Source organism: Thermobia domestica, chromosome 1 (genome assembly GCF_964235325.1).
Source record: "Thermobia domestica chromosome 1, izTheDome1.hap1.1, whole genome shotgun sequence".
In the NCBI taxonomy this organism is placed as follows: Eukaryota; Metazoa; Arthropoda; class Insecta; order Zygentoma; family Lepismatidae; genus Thermobia; species Thermobia domestica.
Window position 1 is genome coordinate 96,872,899 of NC_137454.1, and position 21,285 is coordinate 96,894,183.

At 32.7% G+C, this 21,285-nt stretch overlaps 1 protein-coding gene across 1 annotated transcript in view; it reads right to left on the bottom strand.

Annotated features, from left to right (window-relative positions):
• The window catches only part of LOC145687573 (uncharacterized), an 83,233-nt gene that overhangs the window by 33,164 nt on the left and 28,784 nt on the right, over positions 1-21,285 (bottom strand). Inside the window, exons 9-16 of the mRNA XM_081761040.1 lie at positions 19,608-19,868; positions 16,816-17,032; positions 13,366-15,015; positions 11,871-12,103; positions 10,130-10,354; positions 8,430-8,993; positions 6,966-7,129; positions 3,681-3,864 (exon numbers count right to left, since the gene is read on the bottom strand). Coding sequence (XP_081617166.1) covers positions 3,681-3,864; positions 6,966-7,129; positions 8,430-8,993; positions 10,130-10,354; positions 11,871-12,103; positions 13,366-15,015; positions 16,816-17,032; positions 19,608-19,868 — 3,498 coding nt within the window. The remainder of the gene's footprint in view (positions 1-3,680; positions 3,865-6,965; positions 7,130-8,429; positions 8,994-10,129; positions 10,355-11,870; positions 12,104-13,365; positions 15,016-16,815; positions 17,033-19,607; positions 19,869-21,285) is intronic.

The window sequence follows — 21,285 nt, forward strand, 5'->3', positions numbered from 1 at the left end:
AACTTGCGAGAGAAAACTCTTAGACACAGTTCCTGCTGAGCATTAAAGTGGATTGTCACTCAGAACCGTTATAAGACTCGGCGCAAGTGATGGAGGAACTCAATGATTTTCACCGAAGTCAGTATCTGTTCTTGTTCTTCTAGTGCTCTTTTCTAAACCAGTTAATAAATAAGGAAAAAGATTTTCATAGAAAACCTAACCGATTTTAAAACCGATACCGTTTTGATAGAAAACTGATATTTTGAAAGTTTTCAAAAACCAGTTTCGATTGTTCTTTAAAAAAAAAAAAAAAACGAAAAATCTTTTTTTGTGCCTATCACTAATACATACTATAAGTTGTATAAAGTAATTTTGTCGTTAGTGAGCAGCACAGATCAAAATGACTGAATTTATTAAACTAAAAGAGTACTCATTGCGCTTTTCTGGACTCTGTTTTAGTTAAGTTCAAACATCAAATGTCAAATTTTTGCTAAGAGCTGTCAGCATTTATAAGACATAGATATGTAAAGGTTTTAGTGGAAATTGGGTATATGGAAATTACTTAAATAGGAAATAATAAAAAAAATAAAACTATTTATACTATTGAACGTAAACTTTCCAAGGCTATACAGTATACAAATCTTAAGTCTTGTTTACTGTATATATTTTCTTCTTTTGTAATTGATAAAGATGGGAGAGCTGTCAGTGATGCTATTTCAATTTCTGTCTAGTGCCCAGGCCGGAATTTAATTTCAACTCCTTTCCAGTGGAAAAGATCACGTATGCCTGTCTTTCTACAAATTATGATTTTTTTTTATCACTTCCACTTTATCGATGTTATGCTGTTTATCTTTCTGGTGTTTCGAAAGGTCCGATATTGAACCATTGTTGTCTTTGACATTACTAATATGTTCTTTCAGTCTAGCATGTTTGTTCCAGTTTGTCAAACTTATATAATTGTTTTAGCAGGTATATGAGACTTCATAGATAGCTGCTGAATCATTTTAGAAAATAGCTTGAAACGGACAATATTAAAACAAGTTATGATATCTGAAATAGATGGGCATGTCTTTATTTAATTCGGTTTCAAACAAGTTATTTTAACATAGAATTGGTGCTACTAAAGAATATGGAGAGAAATTTAACAGGTTGTAGAAGTTGCTTCAGTAATGTGCTAGATTTCGCAAGTGTATATGAAGTCGCATGTACTTGCTAAAATAATTATTAAGCAAGATAAGAAGAAATAAACACACTAAACCAGAAGAACATATTTATAGTACCAAATACAACGATCACTCAACATCAGGGATTTCGAAACGCCTAAAAGATAAAAAAAATTAGATAAAATAGAAGTGATAAACAAATCTTCATCATTCATAGAAAAACAGATATATGATACCTTTTCCATTCGAAGGGACTATGGATAGAAGTTGTAATAACATCATCAACACCTTCTCCGTCGTTAGCAATCACAAAAGATAAAATTACAAATATTTAATATTTGTATACTGCATAGTCTTGGAAAGCTTTTGTTTACTAGTGTTAATAGCGACGTTTGAAATGGAAAGAGTTTCAGGGTTTAACTCTTCTTCCCCTTTGAGCAAGAAATGGAAAATTAAACATTATAAAATGTATATACATACAAAAATCACACGTATCCTAAAAATACATGAAATAGACTGCTTGAATCCCTTCCTTTGATTAAATTAAGCCTATCCCACGGTGTAAATAGTTTTTTTATTATTTCCTATTTAATTAATTTCCATACATCTTATTTCCACTAGAACCTTTTCTTATTAAAACCGTGTCTTGACAATGGTGACAGTTGTCAGTGAAAATTCTACATTTAGCATGTTTGAACGTAAATACAACAGGATGCAGATAAGAAGATAAGTGCCGTTTGGTTTGAATTTATTGATAAGATTGCTCTTCAAGCGCTTTCCACAATAATAATTGATGTTATTCTATCGTGTTTCCTACATTTTGCTTTAACAGTACATAATTGGAAGGATAGGAGAGTCTTCTTGTGCATATTTGAAACATGGTATGGGCACATACAAAGAATTGTGTTGTTGAGAGACAGGAACTTAAGAGAAACTTTTACGCACATTTATACTGAATATTTACGTTAAACATATGATTACTTCTTACTTGCATTCAACATGTACTTCTTTTTATATACAGAGTAAGCGGTAATTAACTCCCTATTGAATTTTTTTTTTATAACTTTGTTCATAGTTAACTAATGTTCATGAAACAAAAGCAGTTTGTTCCTTACAATGGTAGAATTTATTGCAGTTTATCTCATGCATGTTATTGTAGATATTAGCAGTGGACCATGGCACAACGCCTAACCTTGCGTGAGTAGGCTCAGTTGGCATCCTGGCACGAAGTATTGCAATCCGTTGTATAAGTTTAGAGATGATGGAGAAGTGTGAAAATATCTCGTGCTTCGGTAAATGCAAAAACCGTAAGGAATGTTTCTATATCAAATATTAGGAGACGTGGTCGCCCCTCAACATCCAGGACGGAGGAAAATGTGCAAGTGGGTCAGAAAATGTTCAAAGTCTTCAAAAATCACAAAAAGAGGCAAGTTGTAAAAGTGGCTTAAGCCGACACACAATGCGAACTGTCCTGAAGGAAGAGTTATATTTTCTTTCATGGAAACCACATTACTGTCAGGAATTATGGCTGGAAGATTGTGATTATCGGTTGGAGTATGGGTAGGTGATGTTTGCAGACTGGCTTGATCTATTCGATAATATCCTGTGATCAGATGAAGCCGTGTTTTATGTTGGAGGTTTTTTAACCGGCACAATTGTTATTATTGGGCTGGAGAGAATCTGAGGGTGTTGGTGAAAAATGCCAACATCACCCAAAGACACAGTGTAGTGCGGCATGATATCTATGCAAGTTGTGGGTCCATACGTCATTCGAAACACAATGACTGCAGAACGGTACTTGCTATGCTTGAAGATTATGTCCACGGTATTATATCCACGTGGGATAATTACCATGACCTAATCTTTATGAAAGATGGGATCTCGCCTCATTTCGCACTTCCTGCCCGTGTGTGGCTCGACACCTATTTTCCAGGACGCTGGTTGGAATGTCATGGTCAACTTGAACGGCTAGCAAGGAATCCTAACCTAACGCTCTACGAATTCTCCTCGGGGATGGGCGAAAGAGGAAGTTTATCGCACAAAACCAAAAATTCGCAATGAATTGAAGGAATAAATTAGCCAAATTCTTGTAAGCGTACCGGTGGAGTATCTACAGAAGTCTATCGCGAACTTTCCCAACCATTTACGAAAACTGGTGGATAATGATGATGCTTGTGTAGAATTTTGACAATACATAACAATTCTACCACTGTAAAGGAACAAAATGTTTTTTGTTTGACGAAAATTGATTAAGCATTAAAAAGTTATAAACAATTTTCAATTGGTAATTAATTTCCGCCCTCCCTGTATATTACACATTTCCTATCCTACTCTCCTCTTTGTTCTCAAAATTTGTTTTCACATCTACATGGATCTCTAGCCCTCTTCAAGCATATGAATTCTTTACTCTGATTTGACTCTTACTTTTCTTCACTTTCATTTTTCTTTTCCCTCAGGCTGACGACAACTCTTGTGTTCTTTTTAAACATATAGCTTTGACTTACATAAAATAGTTTTAAATGGATAGATGGCTCTTACCTCTGCATCGATTTGATTGTCGTTAAATTTACAGTTAGCTGTTACTGCCTGCGATTCTAATCCAGGGAATGGTGTAGTCAGTTTCATGTACATGTTGTATTCATATTGTTGTGCATTCCATGTGGTTGCAAAGCTAATTTTCTTAGTTGGATCCCACTCCAAATTGGCAGTGATGCCATTTGATCTAAGGAAATATATATATACATAGCAGCAATAAAATTCTCTTGTTATGAGGTGATTCATACTTATTGATTTCAAATCTATAAAACTAACATACATTTTAAAATTATTTGCTTTCATGTCTTAAAATACAGCTAATATATATTGTACTTTCAATTATTATATTATTTACATGTTTATTATATATTATTATTTACATTATATATTTAAATGAAGATTCAACTGAGTCAGATCTTACAGAAACAAACAAAAGCTATTCTTAGTATGTTTTGGCGTCGCAGAGAAAAATCGACAGCTTGAAAAAGTCATTGTTACAGGACTGAAACATAATAAGAATTGCTTGTTTTTATCATTCCTATGAAACATATGAATAGTTTCAAAGTAATAACTGAGAGACTAAAAAATTTACCAAATTTAACAAATTCTTCTCAAAAATTGCTTCGGCATTCCAAAGCTAACGTACTTTTTAAGAACTGTTTCAACATGGAAAAGACCATCTAAAGTTTTACAGATGGATAATTATTTGAAAAAGGCATTACAGCTAATAATCAACTATTCCCTAAACGAAACACAATGGACACAAGCAAGCCTTCCAGTCCGCCTAGGAGGTCTAAACATACGGAAAGCATCGGACTTGAGCCTACCAGCCTTCCTTTCCTCTTGCCATGGGGTGCGTCCACTTGTCTCCAATATTTTAAATAGTTCAGTTGACAACGTGGATATACATCGCATGGATGAGGCTTTGGAAATTTGGAAGGGGATCTACAACAGTAAAATTCCTGAGACAAAAGAATTACAAAAAAGTTGGGATGCAATATTATTACAGGAAGTAATAGATAATGAAGTAATTCCTGAAAGTATAATTGACACTGTGCGTATGAAAGCTTTACAGAAAAAAGAGACCGGTGCTTGGTTGCAAGCCACGCCATCTAAAACAATTGGAACCTTTTTAGATAACAAAGTTGTTCAAATATGTGTAGCTTTGCGTCTGGGGGTAAATATCTGCCATACATTTACTTGTACATGCCAAAGCAGAATGGATGAAAAAGGGTTACACGCACTAAGTTGTACTAAAAGTGGAGGAAGATTAGTACGCCATGGTGAATTGAACAACATAATAAAACGAACACTGGCGAACATTGATTTTCCAAGCATTTTGGAACCACCAGGAATGTTTCGAGAAGATGGAAAGCGGCCAGATGGAATTACCCTAACTCCATGGAAAATGGGTCAACGGTTGATATGGGATGTCACATGCGTGGATACCTTTGCACCATCTTATTTGCCATCAACACAAAACGAAGCAGGTAGTGCAGCTGAAGTGGCCTGCAAGAGAAAACACTCCAAATATTCTAAACTGAAAGAAGAGCATCTTTTCGTTGCTTTTGCAACTGAAACAATGGGGGTTTTCAGCAAAGAACCTCACAAAGTTTTGAAAGAACTGGGTTCCAATTTGATTACTAAATCAGGCGACGCCAGAAGCCAACAATATTTAGTACAACGCATTAGTCTAGCTATACAAAGAGGCAATGCGATTAGTATCTTAAGCTCCTTCCCTTCACACAAGTTAGAAGAAATCTTTTATCTTAATTAAACATAAATATTCCCTTATAAATTTTCAAAAATAATTCATTTTAGCGGCTCATTCTTGAAAAATATTTGATGTATAGAATATCCATTATTTAACGGATTCATAAGATCATAAAGCATAAATAGCTTATATTTTTTTCATATCTGTAATTTCTTGCTCTGTATCTTCATAATATCATTGTGGCATTGGGGTTTTATATTTCCCATCTAAATGTACTAAAAATATATCCACAATATAATAATAATGTACTTAAATGTTTGTAATTAATACTGCGGAACTAAACGTTTTTTTATTTATTTTTACTTACAATAAAAGCAAAAGGCTAAATTCCTATAAATGTTAATTGAGTGCAACTTGTACAGAAGATGGAAACAAAAAGGAATATTGTACACGTAGGATTGTTTAGAAGTAAAAGCTATGAAAAAATTAATAATTTACATCGGTTTCTCGTACTCAGGAGAACGCATTCTGCAATGTTTTCTTTCAGGCTTATAAGTGAAGAAAACATGAAATATACCTTGACGAAATACATCGCATCACAAGTTATTTAGAACACAAAAAGACATGAAGCTGCCGGTTCCTAACACTTCCGACTTCCCTCCGAAGTATTGGATGTCCATAGTTGTGAAGGTTTACTTCCTGCCTACTTTGGGCCCTCCTTGAAATCAGGGTTTATCAGAAAACTCTATTGAGAGCATATGTGAGAATTACACCCTGTAGGGAATGCCCTGTACACTTATTGAAAATTGACGAAATATGCACTTTTGGATTGTGTATGCATGACTTCCTTTACGCTGCTAATTAGCACCATCCACAGGTCCTGAAATTCGAAGTAGGACCTCTTGAAATTTGGCTTTTGCGCGATTTTGGACAGCCCTAGCTCTGAAATTATGCACTTTTCACCATAGGTCCATATAACTTTTTTTCTTATTTTGATGTGAGGAATCACCTCTTACAGTTTGTCGGTATAGTTCATTAACACCCTGTGTATATATATCTATATCTATCCATCTACACACACACACACACACATATATATATATATATATATATATACATATAATTTATTTTATTTTTATTTCTAGCATTATTTGCACTACTTCTTAGCATTATTTGTAATAAATATGATATACACGGATCCATATATGTAAAGACTATATGTTTTCACAAATTAAAATTACGTTAGTTTCTTTATATTCATTAAACCCTTGAATAAAATAAAAATGAATCAAAATTTGAGAGTTATATAACTTACACTTACTTATCAGTCACTGAATTCAACAATTAGATAGCAAAATTGTGAAGTATTAAGAAAACCTTTCATTTTTATTCTGTAAATATGTAGTTACGTGATTGAAAGTATTTCATATTACTGTGACATTTTTGCTTCATATTAAAATAAGTTTTTTTTTTTTTTTTTTTTTTAAGTCAAATGATTGTTAACTAGTATTTAAGACTGAGTCTCACGTGCACAACCAAAAACAAAGATCAAATATGCATCTTGTTATACTTACAAGAAAGCTACTGTGCCTTGAATATTCTTTCCTGGATACTGTAGAACAACCTCAGCATTATCATCATTACATTGAATCTTCAAATAGACTCGCTTAGCCATATCCACATCTCGATCCCAGAAGAATTGGAACTCTAAGCTTTCGTCATTGTCACCAAGTTTCACCTTGAAAGGAACGAAACATTATTAACGCATTAATGTATTTATATACATAAGTGGGCCAAACTAAAGTTACTACCCTGTGACATTTGTGGTTGATTCTTATGGATTAAGTTTATTAAATTTTAGCATGTGATTCGTCTATTCTTTGTGCTTGTGTGGTACCTATTATGTACAAGGTGTCTAAAAAGACGGATCATTTTGAATCGTGAGCTGACATGTACACCCCGTGAAGTAGGTGGCGCTATCCAATATGCAAAACCGTGCGAAAGATATGTTACTATTTAGTTATCACACATTTATATGAGCGACTTCAATTTGAACATGGACAGCGATTTCATGGACGAGCTGTGGGTGTAAGATAATTTGGAGGCTTCCTTCCACCACTTTAATGACTTCGTCAGTAATCAATGTTTTCGTTATTGAGCTGAAAGAATTCAGCGTCAGTTGCACATCTTTATTAACTAATATGGTAACCGTGTGACTATTTATTTTTTTTAAGATGATGATGGACTCTCGGGTACGGTAACAGTTAATCATTATATTACTGCGCTGGTCATATTAGTTACGGGGAAACTGAATCAATTTCCCACGCATTTAAAACAATTTAAGCAATACGTTTTGTATTGACAAAACCTGCATTATCTTCAGTACGACATGAACGAACTACGTAGCTAAATTGGTGACATTGTATGTTTTGTTCTACCTTGAAAAGCTCCCTCGTGGTTAAGCATTTAATGTTCGCACCTTTAGCGAGGAAGACCCGAGTTCGATTCTCGACGGGAACTCATGTGGTTCGGATTCCATATTAAGCTGTAGGTCCACATCTCATATAGCCTCGTTGCTGAAAGGAACGCTAAACTGAAAATTAATCAATCTTCTACCTTGAAAAAACGATGTACTATTAAGTACAAAGTATAAAGATAATTTTGTTCTTGGGGCATGCTCTAGAAACATCTACCCCTTTAATCTCTTGATGCACAGTTAAATGTTAAAATGATCAACCAAAATAATAATAATAATAATAAATAAATAAATAAATAAATAAATAAATAAATAAATAAATAAATAATCTGAAAGCATAAATAAAAGTAGTCGAACTGGTTAAGAAGAAAGCACACAATGTAACCAGTTTAGCAGCGCAGTTTGATGATTAAGATACATCATTGAAACTGCCTGTAATATTACTTTTTGTAAAGGAAACTTAAGGTTAGATTTTTCTTCTATGTAATACACATTATACACATGTTAAGCAATAGTTGTAATATAGTTATATCTATACGTCTAGAAAGTTTTTGAGGCTTACTCTGGTATCTAGAAGAATGCGTTTTTGAAGATTCAAATCCACTGTTAAGCCTAAGTCATTGTCATCATTGAGAACAATAATTTTTCCTTTGTATTGCTTGTCTGCTAAGACAATATCCCCTTCTATCTGATGTTCTTTCCCCTTTGTGTAATGTATGTTGGTGATGTAAGATGATTCTCCAATCATTAGCTTATTCCTTGTTGTCATGTGCTTGTCACCTGCCGAAATATCTCCTTCGTATGTCATAGGTTCATAGCCAGGAACTCTTGCATCCAGTTGCAGTTGTTTGTCCACTTTTACTTTGTTACTGTTGTCAACGTATGAACCACTCATTTCAACAACTTTATCGTTAGCCCATTGAGCGTTAAGTTTGAGATCATATTTTCTAGGTTCAACCTCATTAAGTTCACCTCGTAGTTTCAGTTCTTGGGTTGGGCTCTTGGCTTCAATCAAAAGAGTTTGTGTTACAGGATCCTCTCTATGAACATATTCTATGTTACTAATGTATTCCTTATTTGTCCTTGTGTGGGCTTCAATACGATTCTTGAAAAGGACGGGAGTTACCTGCAATTAAACATTTCAATAAGTGCTCAAAAGGAATATCGTTTTATCATCAAATTGTGCAACTTCTAGCAATGTTTAGTTTTGTCTTTTATCACTAATTTCAAAGAAATTTAATTTATGAGTATATTATCTTATCTTATCTTGTATAATTGGTTTGAAAAGAATGACCAAATTTAAGTAAGTTTATATTATTTATTTTAAAGTAAATCTTCACTCCTCTATTTATTCTGTTTAAAGAATCACTTACCCTATGAATAAGTAAAATCAATCTAATTGATCTGTAATTATTATACCTAAAGTATCTTAAGCTTATAATATTGAAGAACTACATATTATAAATGGAGTCATTAGGTATTTACTTTTGAAGGGCTTCAATTGAAGGTGGTTTCAGACTATGCCTATTCGGTTATAATGTATCTAAGCATCGGTTCATTTCTAACTATTTTAATAACATTAATAATAATAATAATAATTTTGAATACAAATTATACTCTTTAGTGACAATTCAGAAATTTTGTTCTTTAAGTATCAATAAACGTATTCCACTTAATCTTACACATTATAGTTGGAGAGGAATTTTTCCATTGTGTATGTATACTATTTAGTTCAATAAATGCCCTTAATTACATTTCTTGCTACCAATTAGGATGAGTTTTAATTCTGATTGCAGGAATTTAAAGGTGGCTGGGGACGAATTACTACACTTAACAGTTATAATTCACAGTTATATACCTATGGGTTGGTTATATTGTTCGTGTGTTTGTATGTGTTATAATTATATCGGTAACAACCTACATTAACCAATACATCAGTACAAATTAATTTAATAAGATATCAATTCTTTAAATGTGAAACTGAGAAAATAAAAAGAGTAAATTATTAATATAGCATAGGTAAGAGGTTAACGTTCACGCTTCACAATGGGAACGTCGAAGTGCGAAACTGGATGCGCCCATCTGTGGTTTAATTATTTGCAAATGTTTCTTGTCCTTTCGCGTTCATATTATTATGACCAGCTTAAAATAATCTTTCAATGTATCTAGAACTTTGTTAATAAATAAATAATATAGACAAATTGAATACGCTTCAGTTTTAGCAAAGGAATGTGAGAATATCGAATTTTAATTAAATCCTACCTGATGTTCTACTTGGAACAAGTAGTCTACATCCTTTGTTGGACACTTGAGAGTAGCTCTGAGTAAAAATTCTGTATCCTCTTCATTCGTCACTTTATAGGAATACTTTTGTTCAGTTTCCCACTTAGTTTCACCAACTTGTAACTCTCCGCGACCTTCATAATAACCATCAGTAACTTGCATGTCCCACGACGTCTTCAAATTGTAATCACGATATTGAGAACTCTGAAAAACAAATTAGCGTAACTTAAAACAAACCTCTAATTTATTGCACAAATATTTTCCCTTAGCCATCTTAAAAGTAGCTAACTCTTTTTATCAATACTGACTTAATTATAGAGAGAATTTGTAGTCTGTTACCGCAATTTTCAAATGCGATTCATTTTGTGTACACTATTTAAAAGTTATTGTAGAGTTACTTTCTGAATAGAGTTTTATTTAATACATTTAATTTGTTTTCTGTTTTGGTTGCATGCACTTTACTGCATTTTAAATGGCTTAAAGTGATGAACGTTTGAAAATAATATTTCTTTTTAAATTTAAATTATAAAATAACAAGTTGCATATTTTTATACTATTCATATTTCTTAACCTATTTTCAAATCAATAGATGTACGTAACTAATTATTGTTAATATAACAATATATTTGAAGCTTGATCTAAATTAGCTTCTTTTTTTTTTTTTTTTTTTTTTTTTTTTTTTTTTTTTGTCTGGTGTAAAAGGTTTGTCCTGTCTTTAAGATATGATTGTTCCAAAATATTGTAGCCAAATGTTTGATATGTCTTAAATTTCTTTGGATTTGTTTTATCGACGAATATTTTTTCGTTAATTTACAAATATTATTCTCAGTGTCGCAAAAGGAACAACAATTAAAGATTTTGGATGAGGATAGAAGAATGAATTTGCAGATGTTTTCTTTCTAATAATATTAATTTATAGATACTTGTAATAAATTATACTTAAATGATATATAAGAAATAAAAGCAAGTATAATTACACTGTATTAAACCATACTACTGAATACTTTTATATTGATTTCAATTATACAATACAAGGACGATGACAAATATCTATTTAATTCAAATTTGATGAAAGAATGAGATGTAACGTCGAAAGACTAAATTACTCGATAGTCTCTCATCTAAATTTTGGGATGCACCCATAATAAATTTTATCAATAAATTACTATATTTGAGCAGGATTGTATCTGTTATTTTAAAATAGATTAACTAAATATAGTTTGGACACAAACAAAACCAACTTTTTCTACGAAGTCCAAAACTTACAATTAATAACTGTAATATCACTCAGGGGAAGACCTTGTGCCTCCTCGTAACAAATAAGCTCCCTTTTGTCTATATGGACCCTGATTCAATGTTGGTGGGAGCTTATATGGTTCGGATCCCACATTAAGCGGTAGGTCTACGCCTCATATAACGTCGATGCTGAAGAGGACTCTAAACTCAATCCAACCAACCAAATACTGATAACAAATAAAAGTGACTAACTCTTTGTAATGATTGTAAAATAACCAAAATCATTGATAGTCTGTGGATGGCCACTATTTCTCTTTTGACTATTTTACTGCTGACAAGAAAAGTTGGTTTAGTTTAAAATTCCACCAGAACAACTTAAAGTTGTCATTATGTAACGTAAGAAAACACACAATAAATGTTAATGTTTTGCCTTAAGTAGTGATTACATAAGAATAGTATTATATTAATATATATAAATACTCACTGTGACTGTAAGATAAGAGCTGTGTCTAGAAAGAGCACCTTTCTCCGTATTTTGCCACTTCATTGAAATATCAATTGTCTGATGTGGATTTTGTTGAATGGAATACTGAAGAGTAGCCTTAGAGCTCACGTAGTTTCTTGAATTACGAATGGTTCCTTGTAGGGTTCCATCAAAAACGTAGGACTTAATATTGCATGAGATATCATATTTATCCCCTTCCTTGTTAATGTCACCTGAAGAGAAGAAAAGAGATAGAAATTGATTTTATGTACTAAAGAATTAATTATTATTTATTCTTATTTAAATAAGAATATCTTATGTAGCCACCATTATCTTTAACGATTGTCAAGTATTAGTGTTCTACTGTATTTACACAAGAGATTAATCGTACTACCAACAACCTACTTTTTCTCTTTTGCCCTATTGCTCACTCTCTTTCACTCTTTTTTTGGTTGAAAACAAATATTAAAGATATTATTAAAACCTTGTGTTCTACCGTGGAGTCCTTTTAGGACCCGAGAGATATCTAACGCAGTGTATCTCTTAAATAAACATGAGTATGTAAAAACATGTTCTTGTTTTTTCTCTCCTGTGTATGTTTAATAATATATTGAACACAAAATATCGTTTCCTGTTGTTTTGCTGTTATGTAAAAAATGATTGTTTACCACTGGGGCTCGTAAAAGGACTCCAATATATATATATATATATATTACCCATGTAAGTTATAAATTATTATTATTGTTTGTTTGTGTCTTCTTACGGAGCAAAATTCGTAATTTACATAGTGCTCAATAAAAAAATGAAATATTTAGTTTAACGTCGCACCGAGGTTAAGGTGTTGATGATGAATGAATGAAATGGTGAACTGAAGAAATTGTGAGAAACATAATGCTCAATAGAAACTACTAATATATTGTTCCCGAAAATTACTTCATAATTGAGATAATAAAATAAGTTGGATGTGTAGAAAAAAAAAGTTGTCTTACACTATGCTAAATTGTTTGTGACCTTGTCTCTTTCTTCCTAAGGTTACTGTTTGAAGCAATAGATACTTTGAAACCTTGAAACTTATTACTTCTTTGAAGCAATAGATACTTCGGTGTACATTTTTGAGCAGCTTGTGAATAACAAAGTGGCTAGTTTCAAAGGGCTAAAGCCTGTTACTTCAAGCAACAATCCTAAGATGACATAACTTGACTATTCTAGGTTGTAGTTTCGCCTGTTATCTGGTGATGAGGTCATGAAGTATTTCTTTTCTATTTTGGGTGATGATGATGTCACTGATGTCAAAGATGACAGTCTAAGTTAGAGTGCAATGCAATAAAGTGTTGTTTTGAAATGTATCTGTATAAAATGTCTGTATAAAACACCAATAATTACTTAATTTTAATTGGAGTCTCTAAGGAACCCCACGTTATCTCCTATGGTATATTTTTCATTGTAATATACAAGGGTTAATATATTCTACGAAAATTTAAAAAAATATGCTTACCTGAAATTTTTACAGGGATCTTCGTTACACCGGTCAATACTAAATCTGTGCTGTATTTGGAGCCTTCTACATAGTTGATGCTTCCTCTGAGATCAATCCAAGTCTGCTGGTATACAGTCATTACTAACAACGGTTCATAACGACCAGTTTTACCATTTCGTGTATTTGTTATTTCACCTTTTAGAGCAAATAATTGTTCACCGTCGACAATGGTTGTAATATCAAAAGCTTTTGTTTCATCTGTGTATGTGTATTTTCCATTTGATTCGATTTTCTTCATAGGCGTGATAATATTCAGTTTAATTGAAGGGATTGTTTCATCTAAGATAAGTAAACCTTTCACTTTACGGTCGATACGAGAGCCTGGTGTATCGAAGCCAAATGAAATTGTATTTATGGCTTTGTCATTATCTTCATCTACTTGCCATTTGTACTGGAGTTCGTATGAATTAAAGGTATCTGTCTTCTCTAAATACAGTTTGTAAGCGAATGGTCCTGTCAATGGAAAGAAAGGAGCGTCAAGCTTGTTAGCAGCGTTTGGATATCTTAGCTCTCCACAGAATTTCATTCCAATTATTGTGCTAGTTGTTTCTGAGCTACACTCGTTACTTTCCTCGTAGTTCTCGAGGATGCCTTCTATTTTGTATTCGTTCTTGCGGTGAAGGATAAACAATTCAGAACTGACATCGATGATTTCCATCTTATCTCGTGGCATGTTAAGTTTCATTTCCACTAAATCTTTTCCGTGCATTTTTAGTTTTCCATCCAAATAAGTGTTAGTGTGAAGAGTACTGACCATTTTGAGTCCATTCTTTGCCACAAAAGCATCTACAGACATAATGGTTGATATTTCAACGGCAGCACTTGGCTCAATATGTCCTTCTATATCAAGAATATTTTGCTCGAAGAATTCTTTGGTGTTCATTTTGCCTCCCATTTTGAATCCAACGGTAGCACTACCATTAATATTCAATGATAGAGGGAAACCAATGGCAGTGGGAATTACATAAGATCCATCAAGGAATACGAAGGAGCTTGTGTAATCAATGTCTTGCTCATGTGCTATCTTTAAGAGTAAGTCCAACGGATTTGAAAAGCCAGTCATATCCATCAAGGTATCAATGCCTTTGAACTGTGTATAGTGTAAATCGTTCCCAAACATTCTCATGTAAAGGGAGCCTTGTGGTTCATCTGTAAAAGAACTCTGAACGTCAAAAGTTTCCGCAAGCTTATTAATACTGTTTTGTTCTTCATTGTGTCCCCTAGCTGTTTGAAGGAACTTGTTGATAGACTCATCTGGAAAATATCCGTCTGGTCCAAAGAGTGATTCCACAAAGTTCTCAAATCCTTCCACACGACCTCCTACTTCAAAGAGGTTGATGGATTCCCCAAAGAGATCAAGCGTAAGATTCAACATTGCTGATCGAGGTAGATAAGACTTTGTTGAGAAGATTACATTGCTTTCAAAGGTAGCACCACCATTTACGGATTCAGAATAAATGGATCCTTCATAGTTTCTGGAGAATTTTCTGGCGTCAGTGTTGAATTTATTTCTTAGAAAATCATTTTGTAATAATTCCTTAACCCTTTGCTTTGTCGGGCTGGTTGTTTCCTGAAGATTTGTCAGATGAGTCCATACAAAGGAACCAACTGAAAAGAATAAAAGAAAGTAACGAAATAAATAACATTTAAAATAGAAAATTGTTTATGTGTATACTGAAATTAAAACATTCTATATACTATAAGATATCAAATACTAGGTGATATTGTACTTTATTGATAATAGTAACTTGGGAAACTGGAAAAATCATGACAGGTTCTGACTATGATTCCTTTGAACGACTCTTTTGGATCAAAATTGAAACGGTTTAAATTCATGAAATATTAAAATACGATTTTCTAAAGAATGATGTTCATCTATACTGTTGATAGTAATCAATTAGGCAACAAAGTTGCATAAGTTTACAAACGCTAGAAGCTTTAAACTAATTAGTAATGTAATAACAAAAATAAAAGAATTAATTACTCAGTTATGATCATTAATGCAGAGTAGTCATTTAAGTAAATCGTATCATATCATATTATTTTAGTAAGCTGATTTTTTTCGCTTAGAAATAGTAACAGAAAAGCACGCTCCATGAAATCGGGATGCTATTCACAAAATAATTTCAATATTCTTTGTTGTCCTTCTAAATACTGCTTTTGAATCAACTATGGAGTTATAATATAATTCGCTTTATTTTAATTATCAGAAAGAGGTATAGTAAGTGCCAATTTTCCATTCAGCCACAAGAAACAATTCTTTTTTTTCCTATCTGAAGTTAAATATTTTTTTCTGATCTTTACTGATTGGCCCAAACAAATTTTACTAACATCCAGTTACTAGTTGGAAGTTACTAGCAAAAGAATAGGAAATTACAGAGAGAAGGCGATAATCGGCAACAAACGTTGAATTCCGTTCGTAAAATCATTAAAAAAAGAAAGAAAGAAGAAAGAAAAAAAGAAAGATGTTTAATTTAATTGATTTCTTAAATATCAGGTCAAGGTACATTTTCTAAAATAGTGATAGTCAAGAATCGTTAAAAATAGTGTTCATAAAAGTAAACAACGCCTAATCCAGTAGCAGATTTATTATATCTATACATGTAAACTCAAAAGAAGTAGCCGGGCCGCGGTGGCTCAGTGGTGGTTCTGGTGCATGGGGTTCGATCCCAGCTCGCGCCAAGTGAACTTTGTGGTGGACAAACACCGTGTGCGTGGGTTACCTCGGAGTTCTCCCGTTTCCTCCCACTTTATTCATTCCACCATGTCATTTCTCATTACCACCGTCTCCTTTAGCCTAGCCGGCATAACCGTGGGACGTAAAACTCAAAGATTCCATTTTCATTTTCATGTTTCAAGAAAAGTAGTTTTACTTCTTGAAATGAAATGTTTAAACGAGAATTAAACAAACAATGAATCATTATCATTTTCATTTACTGCTGCGAGAAGAAGAGTTTTAATCCAGAAATGACCGTAACAAGGTAATCCGCATTTTTTCTTGTAGTTAAATTGAAAGATAATATGTTTAGCGGCTTTCAATGTTGTAAATTAATTATTTTGTGGTTGTTCATTTCACTCATACTATTTACTTATTCCTCTCAAATTATTTGAAATCTGTCTAAAATTTTTATATGTTCTTACAAAAATTAAAAGAATTGCTCATACGTGAAATTTTTGAATTATAAGTGTGTAAAACGTCACATCACATTAATTTTACTTGTTAGTAATAGATTCCTGAAAGAGTGTTTTAAGATTTAAAGCTCTATAGAAAAAAGGAAGAAAAATGTTTTCATGTTTTAACAATAACTTTATAGTCAATTGATAATAACAGAAATAGTTTTTCTTCGCACAAAGTTATTCATTTGAGAATTTCTTTGGTTCACTTAAAAGAGTAAGTTTCTTTCTTACCTTGATTAATTTCCTCATTGTACAGGCATTTCTTAACTTGTTCTAGAGTTGTTACAGAAGGGCATTTCATGATAGCCAAATAGGAAGCTATCCTGATTTCAGTGTCTTCTTGTGTATTTTCAAATGTCTCCAATAGATGGTCTCTGTTAACTTTGCACGGGAGACGACGGAATGCCTCAATTGCGGCAAGACGCACATCCATTGAGTTATGGTCGTCCTATAAAATAAATATTGAAAAATATAATCTCAAAGAATACACAAGGGAGAGATATGAAAGCAGTAATTATTCTCACATCTTTCTTCGTAAAACAAATGTTGTTTCATGAACTTGAAGATCTCTACCCTTTCCTTCCAGGACAATAACGATTAAGGAAATATTTTGGATAACATTTGGTAAATATGTAACAATTATGGTCAGACTTGTCTATGATGAGAATTTTATCCTTTTTTGTTTCTGTTGTAGACTTTGTTCTTATCTGAAAGTCATGGAGATTTGATTCCATTCTTAATGTTTCTTATTTATAAAATAAGATGAGAGAGTCTAGAACAAGAAGAGGAACGGATAAAATTCTCCACTTAGAAAATGTTTGTTGTATTCTAACCTAACTGCAACATTAAAATTTTCTATAACTTACATGTAATGCATGGCAAAGGATTTTAATCAAAATTTATAATGTCTACCTTATCAACTTTTTTTTCTTTTAACAAGATAGATTCCCTAATCTACTTTACGTTCACGACTCCAAAGAAAACAGAAGAAAATAAGATTACTCTTTACCTTTATGTATACATAAAAATGTATGTACCCCATAGCACACCTAAGGAGAATTGGAGAAACATATACAAATGATCGAAAACGACCGATATTACTGCAAAATCCATAGTTTTCGGAGTCCAAGAGGTGATTGATGACAGTTTTGATGACCTTTAAGTCTAAGTTCGGCCCCAAGTGAGGGTAAGACCCTCCTAGCACACTTAGGGGGAGGAACAGACACACACAAGAATGTTCGAAAACGACCGATACTAGTGACAGATATTTAGTTTTCGGATTCCATGAGCTGATTGGGGACACTTTCTATGCCCTTTAAGTCCAAGTTCAGCCCAACACTGAGGGTAAGACTTCCTAGCACACCTAGTGGAAAGGGGTGGGGGATACATATAAAAATGATCGAAAAGGTCGATATTAGTGTTGATCCATAGTTCAGGGTCGCTAAGATAAATAGTGACACATCCCGTTGGCGTTTAAGTCGATTTCAGCCCTCAGTGGCACCGGGGGGGGGGGGTGTGAAATGATGGCATGTAAAGATATAGAAAACGACTGATATTAATGTTGAATCATTAGTTTTCAGCGGCTCTAAGTTAATTGGTAGCAGCCCTGATGCCGTTTTACTCTAAATTCAGCCCCTAATAGGGACAAGATTCCCTGAAGAATCCTTTGGGGAAGTGAGAGCGGCAGACATAAAAATGATAAGAAACGATCAATATTAGTATCGAATCCGTAGTTTTCAGGGTGTCGTAGGTAAAGAATGACACTCCAGATGTCATTTAAGTATTAGTTTAGCCCCCATTAGCATTCAGGGAGGGGGAGCAAATGTGATATGTAAAATAATTAAAAATGACCGATATTACTGTCGAATCCATAGTTTTCAGAGTCGCTGAAATGAATAGTGATGCTCCTAATGCCGTAAGTCTAAGTTCATCCCGATTTGCGGAGGGTGGGTGGGATAGGTGAAAAATAAAAGTCAAGAATGATGAGATTTGTGTCAAATTCATAGTTTTCGGGTCGGCGTCTGATTCGTTTGAAATGACTTTTCTAAGATAGATAGTACCCACTTCAAGGTGTCTTTTATTCATATCAATTTGATTACAGGCGTATTCTGTGGAAGTACAGTTTGTCAATATTTATGTCTAGAGTATCTGCTGTATTTTTTTCATTAAACTTCCATTGAAATAAATATTCTAAAGGAAAGGGAATTCAAATATTTCATTGTACAATTACAATGGAGTACAATTATTGTCATGGACACTTGTGCTAGAAGAGACAATAGACGAGACAGGGATTTCTTAGCCTGTGTTGCTCATGCAACAGTAAAAGACTTCGTACTTCGTAAAAAAAAATCAAAAACAAAGTTTTCATCATGGCACGACAAAGAGTCGCATCATACATTGCAGAATGAAAATAAAAAGAGCGTGCAGTTCCAGATGAATATTCTTATAAAAACTTAAAACTTCACAAAAAAAAGTGGAAATGAGTTAGATTTTTTTTCGTAAATTCTATGCATAAACTATTCTAAACATTTTTGATCTCTTACAAGGTTTAGGTCTAAAACTTCTACTAATACCTCTTGTGTCGTTTAATGGAGACTTCACTGCAGAAGGCGACGAAAGAACAGAAATATGTAATGAATTATTTTGCAACGTATACTCCAATGCAAGTACACTGTTCACTTTCCTCCCATTCAGTCTGTTTGCTCATTCACGTTATCTTGTATATTTATCACACCCGCAGAAATTGAATCACCCTTATTGTGCCTCCCACCTGAAAGAGCCTTAGGCTCTGACAACATAAAGACGACCTTCTTGCATTACACAGTATCCATTATTTCTTCTCCCCTTTCGCTTATTTTTAGCAGTTGTTTCATAGAAGGCTATTTTCCGTCCTCTTGGAAAACAGCTCGTGTCATTCCCATCTTTAAATCCAGGCCAAAAGATTATGTGTCATTTTATATTATCCTATAGCTAAGGTATTATGATTTTACTTCTACATGATGATCTTAATTAAGTATACTTACTTGATAACATTTCGTAAGAAGAGCAGGAGTTGACTTAGTAGCAATACCTAGATTTCCAATGCCCTTCAGAGCAACTATAATTTGTCGTTTATGTTCATCATCAGCAACTTGACAGCTTCTACCGATCAGTTTTTCTAAATTATACAATACTTCTTCCACTTCGGCATTCTTTTCGCAATTTCCGTTTCTCTTACAATAACTATGGACCATCGCAGAAATTCCTAGGATAGCCTGTGATCTCGGGTTGTCTTGAAGTAAGGACTGTAAATAAATAAATCAAATTTAAAATAGTGCAATTACAATCAAAAGTAGAAAAAATAATATAAGTTGAATTAATATTATGTTAATATACATTTCAGAATACATATTATCCTAATAGATAGCTTTTGTTATTAGACAAGTTTCTAATTACAGTTTTAAAGTCTTCTGATCAAATCATTTACAAAATGGGAACGTAATGTTAGAACGATTTTGAATAAGCTCAGATTCAAATTCAAAGTTAAAAAAATTACAAATTATATTATTAGTATAGAGTTTGATCAAGTTGCTTGTTATAGAAATATATCAAGAACTCTTGTTCTAGTTATTTTAGTTTATTTCAGCGTACTCAAATTATGAAAATACTGTTTTTCACACAACTGAAATACTCAAATATGTGGTTTATTAGAATTTTAACAGAGCTAGTTTTGATATTTCACATTTATAAAAATGTGTTAAAATATTAAGGAATTGTAATTACATGTACAAACTTGTTTTCCTTTACTTTTCAGCAAAGTTTGATTTAACTTATTCAGGCTAAGGAAGACAATTGATCATTGTGTAATTTTTGTGATGAAAATTATTTTGTGCGAAAATAATCTAGAAACAGTAATGACAAATATGATGAGAATTAATTTATACTAAAAACAATCTAGAAATAGTAATGACAAATATTTTCCATTTTCAACAAAGACTTTTTATACACTATATAGAAGACTTTCTTTATTGTGCTGCAGTGTAATTTAAGGAGCGCTCATGAGGAGAAAATGTCAGCGAATCTAGCAAATACCAACCTTCAAAACGAAGGACATTAGTGAAAATACACTTTTAAAAAAGGCAATTTATCTTGAAATTAGATCTTTCTCGATGAAAAAATGTACAAACAACTAATAATAGCTGAAACGTCAGAACAGTAGTTGAAATAAAAAAAGAAAGGTTACTAAAAGAAAAATTATTTGATGATTATCAATTTATAAATTGATTAATGATTATTTACTTGGTGTGCTTTTTCCGTATTTCACTCCTCTAAATTTTTCTTAGCTTATATAAAATTTTATTTCATATAGTTCTTACATTTCTTGTCTGTACAGTTGTGGCAAAAAGTAAGCGTCAACTTTTATCGATAGGTAATGTTGCATCAAACACACACAAATGCATTTGATTGTTTCTAACATTGTCATGTTAAGCTATCTACTAACTTAAATAAAGAGTTTTCAAGCAAATGGTAGGTATTCAATTATTTCTAAACATGATTACGTCGATATATATCCTGATTTCCCATAATGCATAATGAAAATTTTTCATTTCTTTTCTTTGTTTTTCTTCTTTATGTTGTCGAGGATAAAAAGTGAGACGTACTATCTGAAATATATTCTTTATAAATACATTTAAATTAACGATTCTTTTTTCAAAATTAAAT